The 12,827-nt window shown below is 36.1% G+C and overlaps 1 protein-coding gene across 10 annotated transcripts; it reads left to right on the forward strand.

Moving 5' to 3' along the window:
• The first annotated feature begins 20 nt into the window (after positions 1-20).
• FBXO48 (F-box protein 48) lies at positions 21-7,429 on the forward strand. Of its 10 annotated transcripts, none has more exons than XR_005557426.1 (4): positions 21-155; positions 2,046-2,173; positions 2,723-2,820; positions 5,208-5,306. XR_005557426.1 is itself a non-coding variant. In XM_039349319.1 (4 exons), exons 3-4 carry the CDS (start codon positions 2,757-2,759, stop codon positions 5,385-5,387), a joined length of 507 nt encoding a protein of 168 aa, XP_039205253.1. In that variant the 5' UTR covers positions 21-155; positions 2,046-2,173; positions 2,723-2,756; the 3' UTR covers positions 5,388-7,429. The 10 variants fall into 10 exon arrangements, 8 of the variants coding, with proteins under 8 accessions (XP_039205253.1, XP_039205255.1, XP_039205261.1 ...); XR_005557427.1 differs by having other exon boundaries at positions 2,727-2,820; XM_039349319.1 differs by having other exon boundaries at positions 2,723-3,083; positions 5,208-7,429.
• Positions 7,430-12,827: the final 5,398 nt, after the last annotated feature.

Genomic DNA, 12,827 nt, shown 5'->3' on the forward strand with positions numbered 1-12,827 from the left:
GAACTACAACTCCCAAAATGCTTATCGACAAAGGCGGGTGTTTCGGGAGCCTCTGATTACGTAATTTGCAATGGGGAAGAAAAAAAAGGAAACAAATAAATTCGAATGGGAGAAGCCGTTAAAACCGTTAGCTGAAACGGAGGGCCTGGAGCCAGGTGAGGAGCCTCGAGCCTCCTGCGTTCGTCGGTGACGTCGCGATTGCATCCAATCACCGAATAGGGCGGAGCTGGGGAGCGGGGCAGTTAAATAGCGGCGTTATTCTCGTTGAGAATAAAGGTGTGTTGGGGAGGTTGTGGAATTCCTTTGACGTACATTCTCAGGCGGATTCCTTTCAGTTTTGTAGAATTATACAGAGCTGGTGTGGAAAGTGCACAGTGTCCCGTCATAATATCCAAAATTCGCTATGAGGGGTCCTTGGTGCTCACCAAACTTCGTTGTTTTCTTGTAGACGTTTCATTACTCAACTAACTAGCATCGATAATGTTGCCTAGTTTGGGTAATGAAATGTCTGCAAGAAAGCAACCAAGCTCGGAGAGCACCAAGCACCCCTCGTTTCAACTCCTTTAAAATTTGCCATTCCTAACAGTTGTATATGCACGCACAAACACAATCCATCCTGTGAGCAACCAAGCTTGGAGTTCTAAGGACTCCACAGTTCATCCCTGAGCTACATATATTCACTTTTTATTACAGCCCATCCTATTTTAGCTGCAACTGTAAATAAAAAAAACTGCTTGCATATATCAGGAGAGCTAATTAGTGTGTTTAATTGTGTTTTTTTATTCTAATTCAATGCATGGACTTTTTATTTGAGGTGTATGTAAATTTGATGACTATTAATAAGGTTCAATACTTCAAAAAATTATTCTAGAAAGAATCCTCAAGATTCTGTTCAAAGTCACTAACTCCCAAAGAGAGAAACATAGTTTTGATCCATTTAAAATTATGAAGTTTACTTTGCTAATTGCTTTACATTGGAACCCCCCCCCCAAATGTTTTAAGCCACCCAATTTTAAATCCTAGGGAAACAGTAGTCAAGTACTCCAGTACTTACATATTTCCCTTCACGCTGCATTTAATATTAAAGGATGGCTTATTTGTGTGGCTGTGCAAAACAACTGCCAATTCTTTTGTTAACAGGTGAAACTTATTTACATTTAGCTTCTTAGCTTATTACTAAATCAGCCCTCTTGCCAAGCTCCTCGTGCCTTTTTTTTCCCCTGATGTTGAAATACCAGGTTACAACACAATATCAGCCCCACCAAACATTCCAGGCTTCTGTGGATTTCCCACCCACTCCCCATCCCTTTCACCATCCTACTGCAAAAGCCTTGAGGAGTGTTTTTGTGAGAAAATAAAAAGAAGTATTTTAGTTGATGGGCAAGGTGTCTCTCTTTTTTTAGAAGAATGGCTCAAGATCATTGACAGAATCACTTAAATTTTCCTCCCAATCATACTACCAAATTTGTCAAGCTGCAGTAACAGAAGGAATCAGACCACACTTGTCAGGCTGTGAGCTTTATGTAGGATGCAGAAGTCATTTAAAACCGAAGATTCAAAACTTTAAGAATAATAGTTATTGGTTCAACCAGAAAAACAGGTTTTTGTCATATAAATATGTAGTCACTACCTATCCCATCTATGCTATTCTGTCATATGTCTTCAGATTCTGATCCTGGCTCATCACGTTTTACAGGCGACTACAGTCATAATGTAGGATCTTTGACTTACAATGGAGTCAGTATGAAAATGGATGAAAGTGTTAAGCATGACTTGGGAGACCCAATTGCAAATCTACTCTGCCAGTGGCTTGGGGTCAGTTGGTCTCAGCCTAGCCTACCTCGTAAGGTTCTTGTGAAAAAATAAAGATCACCATGGTGGTCTTCCTTTATTTTTCATTTCTTCAGTTCTGAAAGAAAAGGCAGGATGTAAAACTAACCAATCAATTAATAAATAAATACACATGAATGATACATGGGTAGACCATGAATGTATCCTTACCTTCAGGTAAACAATCATCCTAAGTCGCCCTTTTTGTCTGCCAGTGAGACTGTGCTCCACTCTACAGGAGGAATATCTTCACTCCAAGCAGATACTTCCTCAGGCCCAGCTGCCAAAGCAATTTTGTTGCAGTCATAGAAACTTTTGTCCAGCTTTCAAGCAACAAACAAGTGTGAGTTGGAAATGAATAAAGTAATAATGATATGTATTAGATTTATATCCCATTTTTTTCCAGGGGTTCATAATCACACTGAAGCAAAACAGTCAATTGTTTCATATAGTGGATACATGTATAGTATGTGCAAAAATCTGAGAGCAATTATTTCCTTTGGCTCAGTTTGGAAAACTTGTCTCTGGATAATTGTTACTTTTCAGTTAGTGTATCACTTCAAGGTGCTCCATTTAAATGAATAGAAAAAAATATGCCTGCCTATGTGGACACACATACACACATGCACTCACATATCTATACAGTATGTTTCTTAAGAAAGGCAAAGTATTATTCAGAGAAAACTGTAAGCAATAGTATTAAAACCCAAATTCCCAAAATGATTGTGCTCATAGTCACTATATAGAGATATTTTGTGTACATTTACATAGCACTGATACTTAGCCAGAAATAGTGCTTTAATGACATTAAATAGCAGCAAATGTTTCTAAACAGAGTTTATTATAGTTTCATTTCTAATAATTTTATTTTTTTATTTTATTTTTTTTTCAGACAGGCTGACTGGTATTTTAACAAAGTCTAAACTATGAAAAAAGGGTCTAATCAGAAATCATCCAAACAAAACCAGCAGACTGTTGCAACGACTACTTGTAAGAAATTGTTCTTTAAATTTTCTAAACAGAAGAAACGCAACAGTCAAGGGGACTTTGTAAAACTATTTCCATTAGAAGTCAGCTTAAAGATCTTTAGCAAACTTGACATTCAGAGTTTGTGCAATGCAGCAATAACTTGCAAAAGTTGGAACCAAACCATTGAGCACTATGATGATTTATGGAAACACCACTGTTTAAATATAAGAGCTGTCTGTCAGCGAGAGGTTGATGGTGACAGAGGAAAAGGGTACTCATGGAAAGTAAGTTTAATTGATGCTTGATTATAGTATGATCTCTTATATCCAGATCTAATATTCCATGCGCAGTATCACTAAGTCTTTTGGCACAGTTGAAATTTGTCAAGCTTTTAGGGTATTTACTTGAAAGTTAATCTGTAGTATAAGACTAAGCTACTTGTCTTATTTTTTGGCAAAACTAGGAAGAAAGATGACAAGAGACAATATATTTCTGTAAATAATTGCTTTTAAGATTTTGCTAGTAATTTTGGACTGCAGCTTGTGAAAGCCTCACTATTTAGAATAGCAGATAGAAATTTTTGTATAGAATATCTGAATTATTGGTTTTCCTTCACTTCATTCCAGTTCTAGAAAATTAAGCTGAAGGAATGAGTAACTTTTTGCTGGTTGGGCGTCAGAGAGATCAAGATGTACAGAAGATGAGGGAGGATTCCAAATGGACAGAACTGCATCACACAGATGGGATTTTCCGGCTTTGGAACAGCAATTATTATTTTTTTTTTAGTACAAACCTATTTTAGGACTTACACCAGTTTTCATATCTCCATTCTTGAAACTAAAGAAACTTTATTAGCCTGGGGTCACAGCAAATTCAGAATAAGAGTTGCCAGTGTTTAAAGCTGCAGGCTATGCAATGGTGGGATTCAAATATGTGGACAATCGGTTCTCTGTGTGGATGCCGCTTCCGGAAGTCTGTCCTGGGCCTGGGCCACAAAAAATTAGCTACCAGTTCTGCCGAACTGATGCGAACTGGCTAAATCCCACCACTGCGGCTATGTATCCCTGTCCTAAACAAAACCCAGAAACAATTCCAAGAGGACTTGCTTTCTTGAATTATGTCCAGGGAGAGACCATCCTCTAGGATAGATGGCAACAACATGACATCAAACTTCTGCACCTTCTTAAGATTCATGAAGCAGGCCATAGCTTGCTGTCCCTTTTAGCACTGATTCAACAGTACAATTATCTAGTTCAGGGATGTCAAACTCACGGCATCATGGGACGTGTCACGATGTACCATGAGTTTTTTCCTCTTGCCAGAGTTGGGGTGGGCGCGGCTTCTGCATGACACATCCAGCCTGTGGGCCAACAGTTTGACACCCCTGATCTAGTTGTACTCTCCTGCTTTCTATAAGAAGCCTGGGTAATTTCTCAGAATGGAACATAGTTTCCATTATAGTTTCTACTTAATAAAAAAAAGTCTACTGTATTGGGATAACAGGCAATTATAGCAGGGCTTATTCTAAAATAATAATAATAATAATAGTAGTAGTAGTAGTAAAGTTGGAAGGGACCTTGGCGGTCATCTAGTCCAACCCCCTGCTCGGGCAGGAAACCCTACACCATTTCGGACAAATGGCTGTCCAGTCTCTTCTTAAAAACTTCCAGTGTGGGAGCATTTACTGCTTCTGGAGGCAAGCTGTTCCACTGATTAATTGTTTTCACTGTCAGGAAGTTTCTTCTTAGTTCTAGGTTGCTTCTCTCTTTGGTTAGTTTCCACCCATTGCTTCTTGTCCTGCCTTCAGGTGCTTTGGAAAATAGCTTGATTCCCTCTTCTTTATGGCAGCCCCTGAGATATTGGAATACTGCTATCATGTCCCCCCTTGTCCTTCTCTTTGTTAAACTAAACTAAATCTTCTATCATGCAGCAATCGCATAATTGAGGAAGCCTCATGATAACTACTATGTTTTCTCATATAACACACAAATAAGTTGTAACATTAATGATTTAAGCTCTGAATCTTCTAGCATGAGAGTGTAATAATTTCCATGAATCACTAGTGGGCAGCAATATATTAGAAGTCCATTCTATTTTATTTTCCTGGAATGTCATCCTTAGAATACTGGCTTCAAATGACTTGCAATATAAGCAATGAAAACTATATGGAATGGAATAGATATGTCCTTTCAAATGAAAGGAGTTTACAGAGTTTTCCCATATGAAATTATTCTTAATCTGTGAAAAATAGGAATAATGTGGTTTAAAGTCAGCTTTTAAGAAGATGAGAATCGATTTTTTCCCATTAATTATGGAATTGTTTGCAAGATAAGACATTTTATACATAAGAAATTTATGTTTTGTATCTTTATTTATACCTCCTATTCTTCTCTAATTGCTTTTATCAGGTCACACTGCATAGAAACTACTGGAAAAGCAAAGTAAAGTATGACTGGCTGAGTGGAAAATATAGCAATATTCAGTCACGGAGTAATTTACCAGAAAAATGTATGTATCCCATGGATGTAGATACCTGGGGAGAAATCTTGGAAGCTGAATTGGAAAGAGTTTTATACAGAGGAAATTAGAGAGGAATTTGTGTGTGCATTTGTGTGCGTGTGTGTGTGTGTGTGCGCGCGCGCACACATATATATGTGTACCTTTTCTGTAGTTTGGTTTGTGATTGCTTTATATATGTTTATTTAATTTTACACTTTCAGAATTGTAAATATTTTAATTATTACATAATTTGAAATGCTATATGTAAAAATGTTTCTTGATGCTCATAAAGCACTTTATAAATAATGTCAAATATTTTATAAGCTGGTGGCTTAGTCTGCTAGTGGTCCTTCCAAATGGTTAGAACTGCTATTCCTTTCAATGCAAGCTTGCAAGTCCATTAATGGAAATGATGGAAACTGTAATGTAAAAGCTATGGAGGATATAGGTTACCTATCCTTAAAGTATATTGATTTAGAAGATTTTTGCTGAATAGTCTGATTTATCTTTACACTGGTCTTTGATCAAAATAAAGAATGGTTGACTAATCTGATTTATCTGTTTATAAACATTTTGTTTCAAGATTGCAATTAAAGGTATTGAATTAAAATTAAATTTCACTGCAGTTTTTAAATTTTAAAATAGGCCTATATAAGTGTGTGTTTAGATTTATAGATAAGGATTAAAATCCAAAATCATTACTCAAAATTGTGATATGGTGTTTTTATCCACAAAGCCTAATTGTCATAGCATAGTTCTTTAGACTACACAGTATCATATTAGACAATGGAACAGAATTCTGAAAATTCTGCAGAGGAAATACTTATTATTTTATCACAAACCAAATTTATGAAAATTTAACCTACAAATGATTCGTATCAAAACCTTAGTGAGAACTAAGCTCACAGCCTACTAATTACACTTCCTTCTAAGTTCATTAGACCAATGTCAACTTTAAGCAAAAAAAATATATCCCTTCAAAAAAAAAGCAACTGATATTTTCACAGCAATTTCAAATCTGAAAGGGTTAATAGAATCAAGAATCACAATATTTTGTGATAGCCAACTATTTCTTCACCTGCACATCTTTGAATCTACTTTCCTCTCACCCCAAACTAAGTTTTTGGTAAGTATCCAGGGAGTGGGGATCTGATAAACTTTGTGGGCAATGTGATACTGGGCTTTAGCAAAAAAGGAAGTAATTGACAGGTCTGCAACAGTATTGTAAATTCCTTTCTTCATTTGTTGCAGTTGTTGTTGGCCCTTTCCTACTATGGCTCTGTAAGATTTCCTATTGGCTTAGTTTCCTCTTTTTACAAGAGGCAATTTTAGGGGACAAGAGGGAGGCAAGAAAAATGTATTGCATCAGCTTTTCTTGAAATTTTCCTTTTGTGTCACTTCAATGACCTGTTTCTTTCCATTCTTTCTTCACTTTAACTTTTTTAATCTTGAGGAATTTGAATTCTTTAAAATACCCAAAAATATGTAACACGATTATCAGCAATTATAACCAGAGAATATTAAATTAATAATAAGCACTGTGGCTGGGTTAGCATTCTTACAAATGTATTAACATCTGACAGTGTACTAACATCCAAAGTTTGAGACTGTGTTTAATGAAAACATGAGTACATTTGTAACAAGCTGTCCTTAACTTTATACCACAGACATTCATTGAAGGTAAACTAGAACATAACAAATTATTTTTAGTTTGTATAAGCGAAATAGCTAAATAAGAAGATTATATTACAGTGTATGATCACAATCATTTGATCAATTTGGAGTATGAAATTTATTTTATCTGAACTTCTTGACTGAGGAAGTCTAAATTTCTCTCAGTAGAAAGATAGCAATAGCACTTAACAATAGCACTTAGACTTATATACCATTTGTCAGGTCCCCAATTCCTTACTGTTTTCCTTGCACATATACTCTTGTGCTCTTGTTTTAGGACCTGCCATTTTGCTGGGGGGGAGGGGAGATACTTGCTTTCGCTTGGGATAACTTTCGCTTTCTATTTTTCCTCTCTTGCCTCTATCCACTTGAGAAAGGAATGTGTCTCCCTTATCAGGGAGACGGTTACAGAGAAACGAAATTGGAGAAGATCTTGAGATGCGCGCCCACTGTGCCACCTATGGATTGGCTGGATTTCAAATGGATATTATGACTCTGATGGGAGGAGGAATATTGCTGGTTTAACTATACCGTTTAAGCAGTATTTTCCCCAGATCTCGCCTTGACTTCCCTACTGTTACTAACCCCTAATAAAAGTTTCCTTTTGAGACAATGCCTGTTTCAAGAGTTCTGCTTTCTTGGGTGGTTAGCTGAGGTGGGCCTTTACATAAGGCGAGATCTGCATAGTACTCAACCCGGAGAAGCTGCTGCCCTACCCGGGGAGTTGCAACTAAATTTCACATGGAAGAGTCAAGTGTGATCCTTGGCTTGAAAAAGAAAAACAAAACAAAAAAACCAACTGTTGATTTATGGAAATGATTGGGAAAAAACACCCAACTTTAAAAAAAATGGTTATTATAATTTTAGTGGAGTTTTTTTTAAGACAGAAGAAGGAAAAATAGTAACTACATATGATAATAACATAAAAATAACATTAAAGAAAAAAATTAATGACTGCTGTCATGCAAGAACATCTTAATTCTAGGTGCATTTCAGTGGCTATAATTTAACATGGTTTCAATTATATGAAACTTTAGGGTTTCAATGACCTCAGATCTGTGCTAAGTTGTAGATTTTATTATATTATGATCTTTAAACTTCCCTACAGTTGCAACTTAAAATTTTTTTTAAAAAAAATGAGTGCTATCGTATAGACACCAAAATACCAAGAAATTACAAAAATTTAAATCTGCCATGTCTTTTTCTTGGTATGCTTTTTGGTATGAAAGTATATCTATTTTAAAATAAAATTTTAAACCTACTTATTTTAAAATGGATATGCTCTTATTTTGTGGTTGCAAGCTGTTTATAAACTTTCACACACAACTGAAACCTTTAATACATAAAATATGACTCACAGCTGTGGTTTGAGAATTACTGTTTGACTCGAAGAGTTATTCAAATATGAGAGTAGGTGACAAATTAGGTACATATACAAGCCTGGGTGCATCTGCGCGCACACACGCAATATGTGAAGGTATAGCTAAATATTGTGAATTGGCCAAATCTTGTTCAGAACATTACAGATACAGATACTAAAATCTTGCAAGACTTGGGTATCATGTAAGATTTTTAAAAAAGACAAATTAGCATTTAGTTAATTGGGGGATTTCCAGTGGATGCAACAGAATATTCAATAAGTGTTAATAGTATGATGGCTGACTTGAACCTTCAGTTGTGAAAAGAAACTGCACTTTAAAAAGAGAGATCCAGCACTAAAGTTATAGACCAAGGTGTCAAACTTGCAATGTCACGTGTCGTGACGTATCACAACTTTTTTGCCATTGCCAGCAATGGGGTGGATGCAGTTTCACTATGATGCATCCAGCCCGCGGGGCCAGCAGTTTGACACCCCTGGTGAGGACAGTGGAGAAGATTGGTGACCTGAAGCATTTTTAAAGTCTAGAACAGTCACATAATATTCAGAAGTGGCTCAGTCAGAAACCTCCCTTATTTATTGAACTATAAGAAGGAGGGAGAGATGCAGCACAATCAGACTTGCAAGAATCCGTTATTATACCAATCTCAATTAAAATAGCTTTAACCTTCCTTGTGGAATTAATTTCTAGTCTGGTCTAATTGTACAGCTGATGAAGAACTAATCATGATTTCTAGCAGCAACTTGGAGTACAAGTATCTCTTGCAGACCGTAGCAGAACCTAGTTCCAGCTAGGTGTATCTCTTGCCTCTGTCTGTTCTTCACTTACGCATTTCTAAATAAGCTAGCTATGACAAAAATAAACTGTTTGATAATAATTCTTCCAAAGGAAGATAATGGGCTACAACAGTGTTTTAAACTGTTCAGAAAACAGGAGGTGAGGAAGATGATCAGCAATTTATATGAATAGGAGTACAAAAAATTGTGACCCATAGGACACATGCAACCCCAGCATCACTTTTGTGGCTCTCAGAACAACCTTCCCCACAATGGCTTTGGTCAGCATATCAATATAAATTTTTATACTAGGGGGAAATATGGAGGAATTTTAAGGATCAAAATAAGAGAGTTATGTTTTGTAGAGATAATATGCTCATTTAAAGTCTTTCTTCGAGGCTTGAATTCCACTCTCTCCCTTTTTGGAATACAGCTCTCAAGAAACTCTATAGGGCCCTTGAGCAAATAGAAGTGGTGTCGCTTGATCGAAACTATGCACAAAATAGGTAGTCCTCAACTTACAGCCACAATTGAACCCAAAATTTCTGTTGCTAAGCGACACAATTGTTAAGTGAGTTTTGCCCCATTTTATGACCTTTCTTGCCACAGTTGGAGGTGTTACGTTAGTGGCAAGGTTGTTAAGTGAATTTGGTCCCCATTGACTTTGCTTACATGGCTCCGGGACATTGCAATCATCATAAATGTGAGTCAGTTGCCAAGCCTCTGAATTTTGATCACATGACTGCAGCAACAGTCATAGGTGTGAAAAAATGGTCATAAGTCACTTTTTGCAGTGTTGTAACTTTGAACAGTCATTAAACAAACTTTTGTAAGTCGAGGACTACCTGTAATGAAATGAGGGTCAAATTACTTCCAGGACTGCCTCTCCTTGAGAGTATCTGCCCATCCTACTAAGTTAATTAATGTTTGCCATCTGATGGGACCTCAGAGTCGAGCCTTCTTGGTGGCTGCCCCGGTCCTTTGGAACAACCTGTCACTTGAGACCTGAGGGATTCCTCCCCTTTTAATCTCCCAAAGGACTGTGTAGATCTGTTTGGGTTAGGATGGGGACTGAACTGTGAGGTTGATTGGTCTGGTGCCTGGAGGAGAAAGAGTACTTTTGTTTTAAATTATGTTTTAAATTATGTTTTTTATGGATTGTGTGAGTTGCATAAAGTTGCATATGAGATAAGTGGCCACATAAATCCAATAAATAAATAAATAAAACAATGAAACCCACAGGAGAGTTTTGTAATACAGTATCTTACTTTATGGAGGCTTCCCTGTTTGTAAAAGGCAGTCCTTTAGTTGAAGACTTTTTCTTTGTCAGTTTTCCCTAACATGGCCCTTTCCTGATGTAAAGTATCACAACTTCCATAGTCCCAAACCAGAGAAACTAAAGCATAACAATTCAACATATCTGGAGGGCTAATCCAATAATGCTCAGCTAGGTTCTAGTCACATGGTTTCTCCATTTGCTGAGAGGTACTGTATTTGTATTGTTACTAGATTTATACCTTTCTATCGTCTCACATACACATTTAATGTAGATAGTTATGTTTTGAGTCCATGATGATGAGATAAATTCTCTTTCTGCATTGGTGGTCATTGTCATCTCTGTAAACCTTAGCCCTAGTGACCTCTTTTAACTATTTAAAACAGACACTGTACAATAATAAATTAGATATCCTGTTTCCTTGTTTTGCAACATATGATAGCATATTTTTAGCACTTGAATGGTAACAACCACAGTGCAGATTATCAAGGAGGCAGTAGCTCTCAGAGTAAGCTTTATCTTCGTCCTGTGGCTTCCTTTAACTTTTGAGTCACTGAAATATCCATGGTCCTGTCAACATGGATGATTTACCATAATGGCTTGTTCTGAGTAGGTTTCTATGGAAGGCATATTCTTACAACTCATTACAAAAAAACAGTGAATTTGCATGAATGTCCAGATAATCACTTTTCCTATGATAACTTTTTCTGAGCTGTTTTTTCCATTTAAAAAGAGGTTTCTAAATTAGAACTTATAACATGAAGTAAAATCTGCTACAGTAGAGAGCTAAACTAATATGGAGAACCATAAGCTGAGAATTACCAGCTTTGTATTTTATAGTGGTCAAGCATTCTTTCTGGATAAAGAAACTAGAGAATGTAGATTTCCATTTTTTCCTTTGTATTAAACTATGCTTTACCCACCTGAGCCTTGCAACCCAAATAATTAATCAGGCAGCTGATTTCAGCAGCAAAGGTCACCGTTTTATGGGATCTTGTAATTCTGACCTATTTTCCCAAAACAATATGATTGAATTGTGTTGGTGGATAATGGACACGAGGTGGCCCGGGGAGGAAAAGGGAGAGTTTAACTATGCTACCTTTTGTGCCAAAACCTCAAAACCCACTTTGCTTCTTCTGTACCTAAATGGATCTATCAGTAAACTTATACTCTTGATAAAATAATGTCCCAGACGAAAAATATAAAGTACACAGATACTTTCAAAGACACTTAGTTAGGAATGCATTGCTACAGACTTGGGAAAAAATAAAACAAAAACATTATATAAGAATTCCAATGTGGTTATCCCCAACAGAAGCTCCGAAATATCCAAACCTACTGGATATAAATAAGATAATTATATACAAGGAACTAGTAAACGAACAGGGAAATCTGAAAACAAAACAAGAATTGGAACAAGATATAGGCAGAGAGATTGACTGGTGGACATTTACACAAATTCAGTCTAAATATACAGAGGACAAAAAAATTATATAAGAGCCACAAGAATTGGATAAAATTATACATGGAACAGAAATAAAATTAATTAGCAATTTATATAAATACTTATTGAGATATAAAATGGAAGATGAGGTTGTCAAAGACACAATGATTAGATGGGCAAAAAAAATCAGATATAATATAGAATTGGAGAAATGGGAAAAAATATGGGAAACAAACATAAAATTGATTATGTCTGCGGCATTCAAGGAAAACCAGTTGAAGATGTTTTATAGGTGGCATCTTCCACCAGCAAAGCTTGCCAAGATGTTCCAGAACAATTTGCCAATATGTTGGAAATGTAAAAAAAGTACATGGAACATATTATCATATATGGTGGAGATGCCCAGTTGTGAAAAAATACTGGACTAAAATAAGAAGATGGATGGAAGAAATAATAGACCAACCCGTAGACTGGAAACCAGAGATCTTTCTGCTGGGTATTTTAAACAGAAAATATAGTAAAGAAATACGGTGCTTAATTCTACATATAACAACGGCAGCAAGAATAGCATACGCACAGTTCTGGAAAAATGAGAATATACCATCAGAGGAAGAAGTGATAAGAAAAATCCTGGACTGTGCTTAGATGGACAAATTAACAACAGAGATAAAAGAAAAGGAAGACACAGAGTATTATCTAATATGGAATAAGTGGTATGAGTGGTTGGAGATTAGAAATAATAAATGAGAATAAATGTGGAAAGGTCAAAAATGGAAAATGTGTGTATAGTAATGTATAGTAATAATAATATGTATTATTTTTAGTATGAAGTATAGTATGAAGTAAGAAAAATGCAAACAAGAAATAACGGGACAACAAGGACAAATATATCTAAAGAAGAATAAGGGGGGGAATGTAAATAATAGATTACCGTTAAGAAATTGCTGTTTTAAAAAAAAAGGAGTATACACTGTATGTGT

The sequence above is a fragment of the Crotalus tigris genome, unplaced genomic scaffold (assembly GCF_016545835.1).
Source record: "Crotalus tigris isolate CLP2741 ecotype Arizona unplaced genomic scaffold, ASM1654583v1 scf7180000018260.1040479, whole genome shotgun sequence".
In the NCBI taxonomy this organism is placed as follows: domain Eukaryota; kingdom Metazoa; phylum Chordata; class Lepidosauria; order Squamata; family Viperidae; genus Crotalus; species Crotalus tigris.

Excerpts from the sequence above, each read along its gene's own strand:
- FBXO48 (XM_039349319.1), top strand. The coding sequence starts at position 2,757 with ATGAAAAAAGGGTCTAATCAGAAATCATCCAAACAAAACCAGCAGACT. Across the intron at positions 3,084-5,207 it reads GAAAAGGGTACTCATGGAAA|GTCACACTGCATAGAAACTA; the intron begins GTAAGTTTAATT and ends TGCTTTTATCAG.